Here is an 18,263-nt window from a genome sequence, read left to right on the forward strand (position 1 = left end):
GGGCTTAAATGATTCATTCTCAGCTATGAAACTGAACTCAGAACAAAAACACTTGAGTAGTGCATGTATTTTGCTTTTGTTTCACTAATTTTGTTCTGTTTTTTCTATGTTTGAAATTAGGCACAACTTTGTTTCTCTTCTTCAGTTCCTTTTTTTGATGTAGGAACTGAAGTGGCCACTATTCCTGCCTGGGGCAGGCTCAGAGTGGAAGCATGGCCCCTGTTGTGTGTCTGCTGAAGATTTGCTGCCTCTCTTTTGCAGGAGGTCTCATGAACCCGTGGCGGCGGCGCTGGTGTGTCCTGAAGAACGAGGCCTTCATGTGGTTCCGCACCAAGCAGGAGGCCCTCAAGTCAGGCTGGCTCTACAAAAAAGGAGGAGGAATGTCAACCCTGTCGCGCCGCAACTGGAAACGCCGCTGGTTTGTGCTTCGGGAGTCCAAGCTGATGTACTTCGAGAATGATAGTGAGGAGAAGCTGAAGGGGACTATTGATATCAGAAGGGCAAAGTGAGTGCAGAAAGAAATGCCTTTGATGCCCAGTATGCACTCTCTAAATCAGTAATGAAGGGTCCAGTGCTGCTGTTCATTGGCCTGCATATCTCCCATGCTACTTGGAGAAACAGAAACAAAGGAGGGAAAAGGCAATTACAGCATCTAGTTTTACTCTGGAGGGAGTCTATGATTACTTGATAGTTCTTTTCCCAGTCTTGCCTTTCATAATCCAGCAGCAGCTCTTTCCAAGCCATGGATGGAGCCAGACCAGGAGGGGCTAATTAAGTACATACCCCATGCGTTCTCTCCTACCCAGACTCCATCTGTTTTCTGGCTTCTCCAGGCATTTCACAGAGGTATTATGAAGCTCACAGCGGGGTTTGAATTTGGCAGCATGTACTGTGCCTTTTCCTGAGTCCTGAATGCTCTTTCTGCTGCCATAGTCAATTCCTCAGCTCCTGCTGTAAGAAAGGACAGACTGGTCACCTATTAGCATTATGCAGGCCTGTAAAGCGCCAAAAAGAATGGCACACCCGACTTTGTAAACAGATCTCTATATCAGCCTCCCTGTTATCTCTTCTTCCATTTAGTCTGTTGGTGTCTTGAAAATCTATATAATGCCTTGAGCTTTGGTTTTTAACTGTACAGATCTTTTTAAACATCTTGATGTGTATTGGCGGAATTTTGTATTTCTGTCGGAATTACAAGCCATCTGAACCAAGTGCTTTCCCTTCTGTGTGGTGAAGGGTATGATGTGAAAGAATCAACCAGATGGAATTCAGGCCTGTGAAAGGTTTTTAGCTTTGGCTCTTGTGCTTTCTTGTGTTCCAGAGAGATTGTGGATATTCATGAAAAGGAGAATGCCTTGGACATTGTGACAGAAGACCGAGTTTACCACATTGTTGCAGAGTCACCAGAAGATGCCAGGTACAGCAGGGAGTTTTGTTAGGTTTGTTCATTCAGTGCAGGCCTGACCCAGCTACTCATGGGAGAGTTTTAGAAACATAATCAATTCTCTTTTACTGGAGAAAATGGGGGATTTGTTCCAGAGTGTCATTTCGTGATTCCTGGGATGCATCACACCTACTTTGGGGACTTGATGTTACAGCTACCAAGGTTGTGGTTCAGTCTGGCAGTCACAGGACTGCCAGCTTCTCATGTGGCTGTGAGCATGTGGAATTCAAGGGTTACTTCAGCAGACACACAAACCTTAATATAAACTGGAACATCTAATAGTTGATTTATTTATTTAATGGAATCTTGAATCAAACAAAAAGTCTATTCATGTTGTCTGTAAATGATTGCGAGAGCAGCTGGGTTTTATCCAGGAGACAGAAAAAGGCTGCAGCTTATCGGAGTCTGTAGTGTCATCTGATAAAATCTTCCAAGTGCAAAGTAAACAAGTGACTCATGTCCTTCCTTCTTGGCATCCTGGCCAGATAGTGGGAATCAGTTGTTTAAGGGCAGGTTGGACAACCTGTCCTGGCTATGCAAAGCCAAGTTAGGAGGTTACTGTCACCAACCACTCATGTCTTCCCACTTTTACCAAGGCTTTTGCTCTCTCAGCCCTGACAGTGTAACTGTTTCTCTGATCTACTGGTTCTGTGAAGTTATTTAGGGTTTATTATTATTTTGGTGTAGGAAAGGGGCAAGGTGTTTGGCTGCAATTTAACAGAAATAGACTGAAGAACAGCCACATGGACAAGAAAGGGCAAATGTACGGAGCAGTGGTGGAAGGAACAGTAACTTACCCTAGAACCACAGCTGCAGTAGGCATGCCCTAAGATAACACTGCAGAATTGTTAGGATGAGTGTAAACCAAATGTGGCCTCTGCCTATGCCCCATCAGTCTCTCTTCTGAGGGAGAAGAAAGCACCAGCACTCACAGTAGCAAAGGCAGATTAGCAGATGTCCTAGAGTATCCAGTCTGAGAATCCTCCATGAAGTATGGATGTTTGCTGATCTCACTGGAAGCTGCAGATAAGAATCTGCTTTTTTTGCAGCAGTGATTAGCCTCCAGATATGTCTGTAAGAGAAGCCCTTTCACAGACAAAAAACTTCACTTCCAATTCACATATAAACAAACCCATGATTAATTGCCAGCCATATGACTTTCAAGTTTATTAGCAGATCAGAGAGAGACTAATCAAGGAGGCTCCCAGGCGTCTCTAGGACTCTAGGGCAGGAAGATTCCCAGCTAACCCTGTTTTTACAAGTGCTGTATGCTTTTCTCAGTCTGCTGACATGGGCTCCCTGTAAAGCCACTGCCTACTTAAGAGTTCCTTGAATAACAAGTGGAAAACTGGATTTTGCAGGAGCAGCTGTTAGTGGGTTGAAGAACGTGCACAGAATTTTCATGGATAAATAAGGAGGAAGGAAGACATTGGAATCTGGTATGATCAGCCCAAAAGATATTTTGACATAGCATTCAGGAAATTGTGAAGGAAGAAATTTTCCCACTGAAATCTTTCCAGGTTCCTTAATTTGTGTTCTCGAGCCAGTTTCACTACTGAAAGTTTAACTGTGATTCTGTTTTGGTTGGCAGTGGTTGGTTTAATGTTCTGAGCCGAGTGCACAGCGCTACAGCACAGCAGCTGAGGGAAATGCAGGATGAGCAGGCCAATCCAAAGAATGCTGTGGTGAGTTACTGTGCAACCAGCCTGTGGGCATGCTTGGAGCCCTCTGTGTTTAACTATTTGTGTGTGTTTTTCCAGCACATGTAGTGCTGTACTTCTTAAGCAGTGTAAGAAACTGGACATTGGTAATTATAAAGAAACAGCAAAGCTGGTAGCAAAGAGGGTAAGCAGTGGAGAACATGGTGCTTGTTATGGGTTGCTCAGCTTGATGACAGATAGCTCTTTTCAGCTGGAAGAGAAGAGGGAGGCTGCCTCACACAGATAAAATGTCTTTGGGTGCAACTAGTCTGGGTCACAGTTATCCAGACAGAAGATAGCAGTTGGGAAAAACGGTGTATTTATGTAATTTTGCCAGTACAGAGATAAAAGCTAAGGTTATTTCAGACCTTCATAATACCCTCTGGAAACTTGTAAATGTTTTTGCTCCAGTCCTGTGGAGCCCCTTGCATGTCTTGTGCTGTTTAAGGAGCAAAGATGACTCACTTGTACCTTTCTGGTCTGTTCATTTCTACTCAACCTGTTGGAATTCAGATGAATGGTTTCAATTCCAGTCCTATTCACAGAGGAGAACACCTGTAATCTAAAAGGCAATATATGTATTCTTCACTCTGCAGGGAACCCTGGATGTTGGGCTTATTGACTCTGTCTGTGCCTCAGACAATCCTGATAGGTAAGTACAACAATCTGACCATCTCTTAAATCAGAAACTCCCTACAATATTTTTGTGGGTAGGTCCAGGTTTCCTTTGGGGTTTGTATTTGTTGAAACTCATACATCTCTTTCTCTAGACAAATAACCATAGCTGAAATCTGTAGCTTGTTTCAACCAATGTCACTTCACAGGCATGAAGTCCATATATGTATTGTCTTCAAGTCAAAGTTTCTCCTTCAGCTCCTAAAAGTGAAAACAGTATAATCTCAATGTCAGAAAATTATAGTTTTATCTACCACTAACATTGAACAGATATGTCCAGCAAAAGCAGCGCTTCCATTTTTTCAACAGAGTAATTTTGAGTTAATTTTGTAGATTCAGGGGAAAGAAACAGCATTGTGGAAGAATAATGGATGAATTTAGAAATTGTATTAGTCTTGATATCTTTGCAATGCAGAGCACAGACCTTTAGTTAGTTTCAGAGAAGAGATGATGGGATGTTTCATATCCCTTTATGTTAACATTTAATTATTTCCCACATATTAACAGGTTCAGCCAGGGCAAAGATACTCACCACAGTGCTGAAGTAAAATGTTAGCTATTAAGTTATTTATCTCTGTAGTCTGGGGACAGAGCTTTGGGCTCTGACACAGGTTGCTAGGACTTTGTTTTTAGTAGTTTAGAAAACGCACTTCAGAAATGAACTAAGATTTCATTGATGGAAACATTTTAGGCAGTTCTCAGCCTGTACTCCTCATAATTAATCTGTGAACCAGTGAAAACTAGGAACAAATAGTAAGCTTAACAGTGAAAATTTGTTTCTGTGTTTGCTGATGTATGCTTTTCTGGAAAATCAGTGCTTGAAGCAATGTTAAACAAATTCTGAGGAGAATGCTTATTCTCAAACAACATTTTTATGCAGCTTATTTTGATCTTCCATAGATTTATGCATTTTTCTAACTGAGCTTGATTGCACCTTTTGCTTCATACTTGCATTCTGCTTTTCAATTTCTCTATTTTCTCATAGAAACCTGATTTTGCTTTCAAAGATTTATGAGTCTATCCTCCTAGAACTGGTCATACTTCTATTTTTCAGTTTTCCTGTAAAGCATCAATTCTGTACAGCATTGTGAATATTCTTTTGGTAAGATATAGTTGCAGGGGAAGGACAAAGTCATCCAGGAGCAACACAACAATTTTTCCTCTGTTTTGTCAGGATCAGCTCATCCTTTGTAAAACCAATCTCAAACATGTTGCAGCTGATCCTACTGAGACCAGTGTTTGCTGTTGCATCACTGATTTTAATAAGTACAAGGAGAATGGCTGTACCAGCTCAGCCCAGTGGTACAAACACTGGTTCACTCCAGTCAGTCAAAGTCCTTTGCTAATGAGCCAAGGACACTTAACAGCTGCTTATTAATTAATTAATATTTTCTAGTCTTTGGAAGTAGCATTTGAAAGATATTTAATTTCATTTAGCTGGTCTCTGCATTCGTCAGTTGACAGAGCCACTGAAGAAGAGATGATCTTAAGTATTTCTGCACTCCTTTGTAGTTCATATTCAGAAAGTTTTTCTGTTCATGGGAAGGTAAAAAGCATGACTCTGGGTGTGCTGTGAGTTATTTGTGTGGTTATGACTAATTTTAATGCTTTTGTTTTCTGGCAGACCGAATTCTTTTGTGATCATCACGGCCAATCGCGTGATTCACTGCAACAGCGACACTCCTGAGGAAATGCATCACTGGATCTCCCTGCTGCAGAAACCCAAAGGCGAATCCAAGGTGGATGGCCAGGAGTTCCTTGTGAGAGGTGAAAGGAAATACATGCCGTTACATGTGAAACTCATCTTCTGCTTATAATCTGACAGGGAGACTTGATTGTTGCTAACTCAGTCTAGGGTTTAGCTGCTCCCCAAAAACTGTCATTCTCTGCCCCCCCCTCTACCTGCCTGCCTGCTGCTTGCCATGTCACATGTGTGCTAGCCTTGGCTCTTATCTAATTCCCTGCCAGGTGGGGGAAAAAAAAAGGCTTCATATGTTTCATTTTCTGATGATAGTTCTAGCCTATTTAAACATGTCTGGCAAATGCCACCAGGGAGTAGGAAGAAGCATGGCTGCTGATGAGGAGCAGCTGGCTTAGATGGACTAAAACATGACACTGTGGCTTTTGTTGGCAGCTCAGTTCCTTCTGACACCTGTCATGTAGAGAGGGAGGGAGGGAGGGAGAGAGATCTTTGTGGGATTGCTGCTGTCCTCAGCTAAACTAACTAACCTGGTTAGGGTAGACAAAGTGAGATGAGAGAAATTCTCTGTGATTGAGCAAAAGCTTTGAATTACATCCTTAGTCGGAGCTTACTTGAAGATGGCGGAGCATAAGTAGGGATCACACATATATTGCAAAATATTCACCCATTTGTTTTAAATATTTTTAAATTTCCTCTCTACTTTGAGCTCATAACATGGTCTTATATGTATGAAGACACTCCTGATCCAGTCTGTGGAAAAGGAAGTGGATGAACAAATTGCCTTGTATCTTCCAGAAATGTCTATGAAGAAATAAAGGTCTTGGAGTGGTCGTGGCAAGGCAGAAGGACAGGAATAAAAGGGTCACCAAAATGTGGCAAAAGCCTTCCAGCGTAGTCTTGAAAATTTCAAGGAGATTGAATGATACAAAGGAGACTATAAGACAACAGTTTGAGTACCTTAACTTCAAAATACTTAATTGCAAGTCAACAGTTCCTTTTATCTGGTATTGTTCATTAGTCAAAGAGGAAAAAGAAATGATCCTTTGGGGAGTATGCTCTGCTCTTCATAAGATGTCTCTGTAACAGCAGAGTAGACACTGTAGACAGAGTAGACACATAAAAGCCTATGTTCAGTAAGATCTATATATTTTTGGTTTTTTCTGAGCCTCTTGGTTCAGTCCCACTGTTTTTGAACATTTTGCCTTGTGGGTGGACATTGCTTTTTACACCTCTGAGTAGAAAATTATCTTTTTGACAGCTTTAGCAATGCAGGCTGTAATTTTTTTCTATTGAAGTTTTTCTTAACCTTTTTTTCTTTATTTTCAACAAATCTAAAATGACAGTGAAATTATTGGTCCTGACCATGGGAGCAAGAGATGCATGTAATGATATGTTTGTGTTTCCGTGCCAGGCTGGCTTCATAAGGAGGTTCAGAGCAGCAACAAGATGTCCTCCCTGAAGATGAAGAAGCGCTGGTTTGTCCTGACCAACACTGCCCTCGACTACTACAAGTCCTCTGAGCGCACGGCGGCCAAGCTGGGGACGCTCGTGCTCAACAGCCTCTGCTCTGTGGTGCAGCCCGACGAGAGGGTCTTCAAAGACACAGGTGAGAGGGAGAAGGTGGTAAAGGGCAGGCTCCAGGTGTGCAGCACCTGAAGAGGGGATGGTGCAGGGCTGTAGGGGTGAGGCATGTTGAGAAGGCAGTCTGGATGTCACTGAGGCTTTGTGTGTAGCAGCGAACGTCTCTGCCCACAGACACTGTAAGAGATTTGCAAAGTGTGCAAAGTGCCTCACACCTGACACAGGTACACAGTGCTGATGTTTCTCACTGAGTAGAGCCACTGCTGATCTCAGTGTTCCCCAGGCAAGGTAACAGGTGTGAGTTCCTGTAGTTGACAGTAATTATTATTACATCTCCAGAACTGTCACTTTGTAGCATGACATGCGTTTGTCTCTGGGGTCAGTGTTAACCTGTTAAATAGCAGCCATCCCATACACTGTAAGGGATGTAAAGTGCATGTGTTATGGTACTCAGTTTAATAGAAACAAAAGATAGCAAAGGCCTGTGTTTGCTTTCTGTGCAACATGACAGAGTTCTGGGAGGGCAGGATCTGGCATGATCCTCCATTGCTTGCCTTAGGAGTTGGAGGGGAACCCAGGTTATGTGATAAAGGGTGAATCCCTCATACAAGGGTTGTGAACCTTAGAAAAATACTTAAAATACTGGACATTTGAATACTGGAGTTGTTTGGGATACATGGGATAAAAGGGCTGGAAGCTGGAAGTATTTAGTAAAGGGAGATAAGAGGAAATTTATTCTGCTCATTCACAACAAAGTGTCCACATTTTTGGTATCAACAGATGTCTAGAGCTGCCTTTAGCAGATAGAATTGCTATCACCTTGACACATTCTCTCAGGTTGTCAAACATATTTTTGAAAGTTCTAAGAGTTGATTTGGCAATCTGACTAGGTGCTGTGTGTAGAGTGGTCATTTTCCAAGTGATTAACAGGATGGTGTAGTCCAAATGCTGTCTGTGAAAGTGAGCTGCCTGGTTGGCAGGCAGGTAGTCAGATTGCACTGCAAGATACTTCAATCTTGGAAAGCTGTCTTTGTATCAAAATCTGGACTGGGACTTGCCTATTGATAAATCTGTTTTGGCAATGGGGCTGTTAATGTCTGTCCTAGAGGATTTTAACCAGACACACTGTATATTGCTATGAAAGCAGCAGGGGTTTTACATCAGCCACAAGCTACAGGCAAAAAGAGAATCAATGATCTCTTAATAATCAAGTCCAACCACTAGCCTAACATTGTCAAATCCACCACTAAGCCATGTCCCTAAGTGCCACATCTACACATTTTTTAATGCCTCCAGGGTGGTGATTCAACCAATTCCTTGGACAGTCTGTTGACAGTCCTTTCCTCTTGTCCTGTTGCTTGCTACCTGCGAGAAGGCACAGACCCCCAGCTGGTTACATCCTCCTTTCAGGTAGTTGTAGATAGTAATAAGGTCCCCCTTGAGCCTTATTTTCTCCAAGCTGAACACCCTCAGCTCCCTCAGCCACAGAACTTGTGCTCCAGCCCCTTGCCCAGCTCCATTGCTCTCCTTGAGAGCTGATCTGCTCCGTAGCCTTCCCTGGTATCAAGGCTGACCTGACGGACCTGTGGTTCCCCAGATTCTCCTTCTGGTCCTTCTTGTAGGTGAATGTGACATTTGCTAATCTCTAGTGAGCTCCATAATAGGGCAGCCAGTTTCACCTTGCAGCTTTGTTCCCACCTTTGTTTCTGGCAGGCTACTGGAACATCATCGTGCACGGGCGGAAGCACTCGTACAGGCTGTACACCAAGCTGCTGAACGAAGCCATGCGCTGGGCCTCTGCCATCCAGGGGGTCATCGACAGCAAAGTGCCCATAGAAACACCCACACAGCAGCTCATCCGTGACATCAGGGTAGGTGGCATCCTGCTAGTCCCCACGTGACTTGGGAGCAGCCAGACCACTACAGGCCTAACACAGTCATTGCTGAGAATGTGGCAAAAAATGAGGTTACTGTCTTAAGGGGAGAATGAAAAAGGGTAAAAAAATAAATTCACACAACTGTGCAACAAAAAAAAGAAAAAAAAAACATTACATGAATTTTATTTTGCTAGCTGGTCTCCATAAGTCTAGACTACGACTCTGTGCAATTAAAAATTGCATTCAGGATTACACCATCGAGTATTTGCAAATCTCTACTCCATCCTTTCCGCTCCTAAGCATCCCTCAGACACAAATACAAAAAATTCCATTCCTACCAGCCATCTGACTTTGATATACCCTGAAGTTCTCTTCATACCTTAGGCTTGCATGGTTAAATATCAGAGTAAAGGGTGGAAAGATAATATCCTTAAAAATAGCAGAAGTTGTACCACAGGAGAAATTTTTGAGAATAAACTTGCCAGAAACTTTGGCAAATAGACCTAGAATCATTTAAGAAGACACACCAAAGCAAATTCCAGAAGAGGTGCATACTCTAAACTAGATGCAATTAGATAGTTTATATTTAGGAAGAAAGAGCTGGGAGTGATTGTAGAAAACGGTGGAAAACTTCAACTTGAGGTTCAAGGACATTATTAGGAAGAAGTCTAGGACAAAATGCAGAAGAATGTGATCCAGTGTGTATGGTAGTGACAGGCCCAGATTTTGAACACCGTGTGGAGCATTTTGGTTGTTCATTCTGTAAACACGTATAACACAACCAGACAAGCTGAGAACAGGCTCATTATTACACACTGGAAATGGTTGTGGTCAGAAAGTCCATTACCCATGTCCTGTTGAAAGCTTGAAGGACATAGGAGAGAGGGATCATGCCACATGTATTATGCACGCCATGCCTGAAGGCAAAATTCTGTGCTTGGTGACTTGTGGAATGATGTAGCATGGCTATTCTTGTGTTTAATTTTCAGAAATAATGTACAGGGTAATTTCTAGATACAGATTATGCTTTGATCACTTAGTCTCTCTAAAGATGCTTGAGCTTGAGCCTAGATGTGTAAGGGCACCCTGCAAAGGACTGTGTCTATTTGAGGATAATGATTTTTTGCTTTCTTTTCCAGGAAAACAGCACAAACTTTGAAGTAGTGGAACAGACATATAGGAGGAACCCAATCTTGAGATACACCCAGCACCCCTTGCATTCCCCACTGCTCCCATTACCCTATGGAGATGTCAGTGTCAACTGTAAGTATTTTACCCAAGTGGCAGAATCCACTCACATTTTGAGGGTCACTGAGGAGCCTGAGCACCACAAAATGGGCCTGTAAGCTCTCTCTGTGCAGGTGAAGTCTGTTTGGGGCAGTGTGGCCCACAGGGTTCAGGGAGGGAGCAGGTCCTTTCTCTTCCTTTCTTCTCTGGACTGTGTTCATTTTCACTGCCTCTTACGGGATCATGGAATCTTAGGGTAAATGGGAGCAGATGGTTTTATCATCCATCCAGGGGACATGCAGCCTGTCTTCCTTTAGCCACAGCTGGGTTGTGAGTGGCTCCATTGGAAATACTACAATAGAATTACATCTTGCAGCTGGCAGTGGGGTACTTTTCCTACGGAAGTTTTCTTACAGTTTTCTGCTGCAAAACCAGATGAAATGAACCCTTTTTTCAAAAGTGTCAGAAACAAGAAAGAGCTAGAGTAATGGGCCACCAGAAACCAAAGTGATTTGTTGATGATTACGGACTGTTTGACATACTGAAACTGAAAACTGGTGAAGAACTATAGAAAAATGTCTCTTTGGAGTGACTGAGCCACAGAATCTTTAAGAAATTAATTTCAGTTAAAGCAATGTATTTGGGAAAAACAGTCTGCCACACAGGTAGTGATCTAGCTGTGCTTATGAAAGTGAACATCAATTTACATAGCTTACGAAAATGTCAACTCTAGTGGTACAGTTCTGAGTAAAGAAACAAAACAGCTAATGTAAGGTTTTGAAAGCTTAGAAAAGGAAAAATAAAGTCTTTGTGCAGCTGTATATGTATCATACACCTGCATCGTGAGTACAGGAGACAGTTTTGTGTTCTACATCTCATCAAAGATAGAGGAGATGTAAAAACCTACCCAAAGATGATCAAAGGTACAGAAGAACTTGCCTACAATTATGTGACTAAATAGAGAGCAGGATTCTTCAGCCTCAAAATGAAATTTTTAGGATCAGAAGAATGTCATGGAGAGAGTGAAAGGATATTAGGTCTGTCACAATCCAATTACATGGCAGATTAAAAGCACAGAAAAGGAAATTCTGAAATACAGGAAAAATACAGAGCAAACACACTGTGGAAGTTACTTTTTAGAGCTGTGTCTTTGTATTGTACAGTTAATACATGGCCACAGGGGAAGCAGTGGCTGTACAAGAGATTCAGAAGGACCTGAAGCCCAAGATGTGCACAGGAGGATGCAAGCCTGCCTCTGAATGTTATCACACATGTCTGAGGAGTTCAAAAAGCAGACATTTAGGTGCTCAAAAAACTCAGGTTTTGGTGTAAGCATTTTAAATCTAAACAATAGGTACAAGATGCATTTGTGGTACAGCAATTTGCCTAAGTTCTCTATTGGCCCAGGGGTCAAAGCTAATACAGACACAACACAGAATTTTGGAATTAAACAAGCCAGGCTTCAGTGGCCACATTCCATTACTTTGGTTGCAGACACTGAAGCCTGAACTGGATTTCAATGTTCATTTCCCTTAAAAATATTACTCTGCTTTTCTGTGCAGTCTATCCAGAAATGGATTGGGAATGGTGAACAAATCAGATGTTGGCAAATACAAATTAAAACTACATTTGAACATTTGGAGAGGAAGCATTGATGAACTTAAAGTATAAATTTAAGTTCAGGATATGCACTAATGCTCAGGTTGCTGTTCTTCCATGACAGAGGAGTAGAGTTGACTGTAGTACTGCTGGGCCAGTAGAAAATGAGGGAGATGTTCATCTCTTGTCATCTTTGTGATTGTTCCCCAGTGCAACAAGAGAAGGGTTACAGCAGCTTACAGGATGAAGCAGTGAAGATCTTTAACTCCCTTCAGGAAATCGAGACAGTGTCTGACCCCATACCCATTATCCAAGGCATCCTGCAGACCTGCCATGATTTAAAGCCCCTCCGAGATGAAGTGTACTGTCAGCTCATCAAGCAAACCAACCACATGCCGCATCCCAACAGTGCTGGCAACCTGCACCACTGGCAGCTGATGACCTGTATGAGCTGCACTTTCCTGCCCAGCAGAGGGATCCTGCGCTACCTCAAGTTCCACCTCCGAAGGTGAGCGTCTCTTTCATTTGCACTTGTTTCCTTTGCTCTGCTGATCTTCCACTGCCTGTTGTAGTTACCTGTCTCAACCTCTTGCTGTGCAAACATCTTCCTGTGGTGTTCCAGCCTCCTACCTTTGCCCAATTCTCACCACCAGCTTTTCTCTGTACTCAGACTCCCCTCCTTGTCACCCATCTGTTGTGTCAAAAGGATGTGGAATAAATGTAAGTTACCCAAACAGAATACCATGAGGCTGTGTTGCAGTGGATTTACAGCTGCTTACTAATGTACATATAGATATTATCAAGCTGCAGGAAAGGTGAGATCTGTACTTTCATACTCATGGAAATCTGTCCTACCTTGCAGCTGGCACAGGCAAAAAGCATACTATGAAGTAGGAGAGAGACTGTAAATCCAATTTCTTTTTCAAGATTTCTTTAACTAAGCACATAATGCTTGCAATTAATATTTTTAATCTGTTTTAACCTCCCATTTTCATGATCTAAATAATTTACATTTCTTCCCAAGTCATCTTCAGCATCTAATGCAGCTTTACAAAGCAGTCTGCACTGGGCCTGATCTGCAGCTGTGTAACTTTGCTCCTTTCCTAATGATGAGCAAGATCAATAAAATCTATTTGATTCCTTCCAAGCTAGGAAAGAGTGATATGAGTTTTGTGTCAATATACCAAATAGCTATATCCATGGCCTGGGTCTAAGAGATGCGGATACTCCATGAAGCCATTTCATTCTTATCACTGAAGTTGAAAATCATGTTATACTTAGACCTGCTGATCTTGGAGGGAGGAGAACAGTGTACAGGCATCTGCTTTCTATCTTCTTAATTCTCAAACATACTATAGAAGTGGCTCAGTCACAGTCAGCAAATTAAAAAAACAACAACAACAAAAAAAAACCAACCGAAAACATTAAGAATAAATAAAAAAAATTAAAAGTTTAGATTTGATTTCACAGTTTTTATTCTCAGTGTTGTAAATTGAGATTGTCAATCCTACTGTCTTCAGCTGTCACTAAACTCCTGAAACTTTGAACTGCTTATTTCATACATTGCTGAGAAATGCCACTGAAGTGACTTTCAAATTACTAGTAAAAGCAGATTGTATTGTTTAGGAAATAAGCTTGATTTTTGTGTGGTTGCATTTGACATCAGCATCTCTACCAAACTCTTTACTTGCAGTTGTCTCATTTCTAGGGTAACGTGTTGTTCACTGTGTAATGGGATTTTTTTTTTGCTTCTCTTTCATTTAGGGTAAAAGATCTCTTTCCAGACTCAGAAATAGATAGGTATGCACAGTTCATAAGTGATTCCCTGAAGAGAACGAAGACAAGGGAGTTTGTGCCCTCCCAGGAGGAAATACAGGCTCTTCTTACCCGTGAGGAAATGACCACAACAGTGTATTGCCATGGTGGTGGCTCCTGCAAAATAACCATCAACTCCCACACCAGCGCTGGGGAGGTAATGCATCAGTGGGGTTAACCAGATGTGAGCACATCTGTGTCTGGAGAGTGGGTCTGTTGAAGAGACACCCTTTTCCCTTTTATTTCCAAATTTTTTATTTGTTTTAATCACAACTCTTTTGCTATTTCTTTGGGCAAAGTTCAGCTTATTCTACAAGGCCAGGTTGTAGAGTATCACTTGAAAACTGTTGCAAAATCTAAATGCTTCTGGTGTTCTGCCCTTTGTCTGAAACTTGCTAAACACAGTTTTCTGGACAAGGAGAGATTCCAGTTCATAATGGAATCCTTCTGAGAGGGTTATTCCACCAGTAATCATTAGCAGGTCAGAAGCAGGATTCCAGGTTGCAGTAGTCATGTCTGTGAAAACATTAGTGCTAAACAGAGCAGAAAGTGGAATTGTTACTAGAGGAACTGAGAATGTCACCATGACATCTGAATCCATTATGTGCCTATGCTTGTGCAGAATTCTAATTCCCCCATCCTCAAAAGGGTAGGGAAGATTGAAAAGATTCAGAGAAGAAAAGCAAGGATGATCAAATACAAGTAATGACTTTATTGCAGGGAATGATCTTTTAGGGTTAGAATTCTTTAATCTGAAAACATGGTAATTAAGGGAGATTAAATGTGATGGAGATGTATGAAAGATAGGTGTCCTGAAGAGGTACTGATCTTCATTGTGAAAGGGGGAGTGATGCCACTGTGTGATGTGTCTGGTTTTGCAGGTGGTTGAGAAGCTGATCCGAGGGCTGGCGATGGAGGACAGCCGCAATATGTTTGCGCTCTTTGAACACAACCAGCAGGTTGACCGTGCTGTGGAGAGTCGGGTGATTGTGGCTGACATCCTGGCCAAGTTTGAGAGGTAAAAGAATGCTTCATTTAATTCCTAGTTGGATGTAACACTGGATTTCAGAATCCCAGATTACCTTCAGATTGTGATTTGCACTGTGTACATTCCAGGACCATGGGTACTTCTCCTTACTGGCTTTTCTCATTCTCTGTATATTTTACAGACTTGCTGGCTCTGAAGAAGAAGAGGAGGAGGGACAGTGGCAACTGTATTTTAAGCTTTATTGCTTCTTGGATATTGAGAATGTTCCCAAAGATGGTGTGGAATTTGCCTTCATGTTTGAGCAGGTAAGCAAACTCTGGGAGAATGATTTGTTTTCCAGGATGGCAAAAGCACACAAGAGGATACAGAAAACTGGTTTACCTTTCATTAGAAGTGGGAATTCTGTTTGTAGCAAAAGAATTTAGTGTGTTGGATTTTTGTCTGGAATCTACTAAGCAGATAGACCATGGAATTTTCTAGGGAAGATGAGTATTAGAACAAAGGCAGGAAAAGCTAGCAAAGGCTTAGAAAAAATGAAACACTAATAATTTTTTTTAAACTTGGTCTTTAACTTTAGAAGGCAGAGAAGTTCAGGTACTGATTTGTGAGAATCATTAAAAGTAGCTGCTTGCAGAACATAAATGTAAAGAAAACTGGAACATCTATCTCTCTGTCTATCTGCAAATCGGCTTACAAGAACAGCTGATCCTTGGGGTGTTACCAGAACTAACTAAGAACCATCTTTTGGGAAATTTCTTTTGATTAACAGAGAGGCACTAGCAGAGTACTGCAGACAAAGGAAAGGAGAATGTAGTTAACAATATTTATCTGCTGAGTAGTCTAATTTTTTTAAGTCACTGTATTCCGTAGCACAATGATACTGGCAAGATCAGAGGTCACACTGGTATGAAAGAGCCTTGCAGCTGGGAAGTAAAACTAAACCAGCTGGAGCACCCAGCTGTGTGATTTGTCCCGTCTGTATTACTTCAATGAACACTGACCTTGCCTCAGAAAATCAGAGAAAATTACTGATTCTGTGTTAATGGCAGTCAGTCATGAAGACTGAAACTCACTGATAGTCAAATGCATGGCGTGCACATCACTCAGATGATGGTTCCATTCTTGAAATGAATAAACTCCCTCTTGACAAGGCTTTCAGTCTACACAGCTTTAACTGGCAAAGAGAAGTAACAGTAGGGAGAGTAGGTGTTACCCAGACATAAGATGGATGTGCAAAAAGCCCCATTAATAGATTTCACAGAAAAACAGGCAAAGGGAAGCAAGAAGATGGTGGAGACATCAGGTGAAGGAGGAAGATGTGGGAGGTGCTTTTGTGTAATGAAACTGAGGTTGAGAATCTTGAATTTATATAATTACTCTAGTGTTGAATATAATCGTCACACAGGAGCTGTAGCTGGTACAGCACAAAAACAAATTGCTTCAATTCTCGTTTTGTCCGTCTGTTCCAGACCTAAAAGGTTCTCATTGTAGGACTTTTTGTACAGGATAGGAGCCCCTCAAAGATCTCTGTCCTGTTCATGCTTGCAGAAAGGGGTGTTCCCCCCCATATGAACCACTTGCAGACTTTGACATATTTATTCCAACGTCTGCTCCGACCTCCTGAATTATGTCTGTCCTACTGGGATCAGCAGAGGTGACAGGAATCTCTGCATGCACCCAGATGTGAATAAAGTGTACTATTGTTTTCTAATGAGTTTGGGGCACTTTTTGTTTGTAGGCTCACGAAAGCCTCATAGCTGGTCATTTTCCTGGCCCAGAGGACACTCTGCAGCGTCTGGCAGCTCTGCGGCTGCAGTACCTTCATGGAGATTATTCCAAAATAAGCTGGACCCTTGATGGAATCTACCCAGTTAACAGGCTGAAATCCAAAATACTGCACTCAACAAAGAGCAGCAGCAGTACCAGTCACACCCTGGAGAGGAGGCGGACCAGCTTCCTTGAAGGGACGTTGAAGCGTAGCTTCAAGACAGGGTCTGTAAAGAAGCAGAAGGTAGAAGAGGAGCAGATGATGGAGATGTGGGTAAAAGAAGAGCTGTCAGCTGCTCGGGCAAGCATAGCACAAAAATGGACCAAGCTGCAGGGGCTCTCTCAGCATCAGGCCATGGTGAAATACATGTCCATTGTAAAGGAGTGGCCAGGTTATGGGTCAACCCTCTTTGATGTTGAGGTGAGTGAATAATAAATTCCTAAAACCACAGCTGAGGAGAGGTATCAGTCTGGAGAACAGATAAAGCTGTGTGTAACAGATGGGAATTTAGGGAAGTGGATACATTTTGCCTTAGTAATCTCAGAGAAAGCCTGCAGTATCACAGTCCCCAAGAGTTATGGCACAGAGAGCACAGAGCAAGCAAGGCAGGGCATCCTGGTAAATGAAGGGAGACAATGGATTCCCACTTTGTTAGAATAATGGTGGAATGGGGGAGGAGAGAGTGGTTTAAGAAAGTGGTGGCTAGCAAAAGTCAAAGTAAAGCAAAGCTCTGCTGTTCTTGCCAGCAAAAAGTGCAGTCCTGGTCTGCAGCAGTTCAGCAGAAACTGGGCAGACTGGGGCGTGTTCAGCACTGTGTCAGCCTGCTACAGGCAGAGGCCACAGTTCAGTTCTGCCAGTTTGGCTGCTGCCAAGGTGGATCACCATGGGAAGTTGGTTGCCTGCATTATCTGTAAAATAAGAAGTGGAATATTGACTTGCTCCATCACTTTAAAATCTGATGAGAGCTGTTCCCTATTACAATTATTTATTACTCAGCTAGTATTTGACTCACAGCTGTGTCACGTCTGAATCTTTGCAGCAGGAGTGCCTCCAGCTGCAAGTTCATAGATTCTGCAAGTACCCTGGTTTGTGTATTGAATTGAAACGTCCTATAAGAGCTAGAAACAGAGGGCTTTTTCTTGAATGGAAAATTATGTGATCCTCCACTGCATTTATGCAAAAGGTCATATTTCTCTTTCTGCAGTGCAAGGAGGGTGGATTCCCCAATGATCTCTGGCTTGGAGTCAGCACAGAAAATGTGTCTGTCTACAAACGAGGGGATCCTAAACCACTAGAAACTTTCCAGTATGAGCACATTGTTTTCTTTGGAGCACCACAGCCCAACACCTTCAAAATCACAGTGGATGAGAGAGAAATGTTCTTTGAAACCTCCCAGGTACGTGAAAGCACATAGCCACTTCAGTTAAGCTTCAAGGGATAGAAGAACTCTTGACTAGTGGACTACACAGCCAAGGGAAAACATGAAGGGAACTTAAGCCTAAAGGGCATGATACCTCTTCTTGAATACAGGGATGAACAAAAAAAATAGGCTGGTTAGAAAGTGAAGGAGGTTGATTGGTATTCCAGTGCATCAAGAGTTTCCAGTTCTGGGTGGAAACTCTGGCTCTTCAGTTTGGCTGTTTTGTTTTTTTTTTCATTCCTTTCCAGAAGATGAATGGGGAGTTTCACACACTTAAAAGAAATGATTTAGTAGAATGGGAGTTCCTTTTCTTTGAGCTAAAAATGTTTTAAAGTGTTGCTACATCAGAGTACAAACTTGTCAAGCCTTTCTGTTCTTACTGTCATGTTCACATTTAGTATTAACATGCAAAATTGATTGTGTCATGACTTTGGAAAACAGGAATCTCTTCCAGCAAAATGTCCTAT

General features: G+C 42.2%; 1 protein-coding gene across 2 annotated transcripts in view; it reads left to right on the top strand.

The window, feature by feature from the left end:
* Window positions 1-18,263, top strand: part of LOC134421272 (unconventional myosin-X-like) — an 89,512-nt gene that overhangs the window by 68,913 nt on the left and 2,336 nt on the right. For both annotated transcript variants that reach the window (XM_063161969.1, XM_063161971.1), the window contains 14 exons: window positions 262-505; window positions 1,322-1,417; window positions 3,036-3,129; window positions 3,741-3,796; window positions 5,444-5,586; window positions 6,933-7,127; window positions 8,816-8,973; window positions 10,119-10,242; window positions 12,016-12,313; window positions 13,570-13,777; window positions 14,502-14,638; window positions 14,790-14,913; window positions 16,347-16,796; window positions 17,581-17,772. In XM_063161969.1, the coding sequence (XP_063018039.1) occupies window positions 262-505; window positions 1,322-1,417; window positions 3,036-3,129; window positions 3,741-3,796; window positions 5,444-5,586; window positions 6,933-7,127; window positions 8,816-8,973; window positions 10,119-10,242; window positions 12,016-12,313; window positions 13,570-13,777; window positions 14,502-14,638; window positions 14,790-14,913; window positions 16,347-16,796; window positions 17,581-17,772 (2,519 nt within the window). The remainder of the gene's footprint in view (window positions 1-261; window positions 506-1,321; window positions 1,418-3,035; window positions 3,130-3,740; window positions 3,797-5,443; window positions 5,587-6,932; window positions 7,128-8,815; window positions 8,974-10,118; window positions 10,243-12,015; window positions 12,314-13,569; window positions 13,778-14,501; window positions 14,639-14,789; window positions 14,914-16,346; window positions 16,797-17,580; window positions 17,773-18,263) is intronic.

This window comes from Melospiza melodia, chromosome 8, assembly GCF_035770615.1.
Source record: "Melospiza melodia melodia isolate bMelMel2 chromosome 8, bMelMel2.pri, whole genome shotgun sequence".
Lineage (NCBI taxonomy): Eukaryota > Metazoa > Chordata > Aves > Passeriformes > Passerellidae > Melospiza > Melospiza melodia.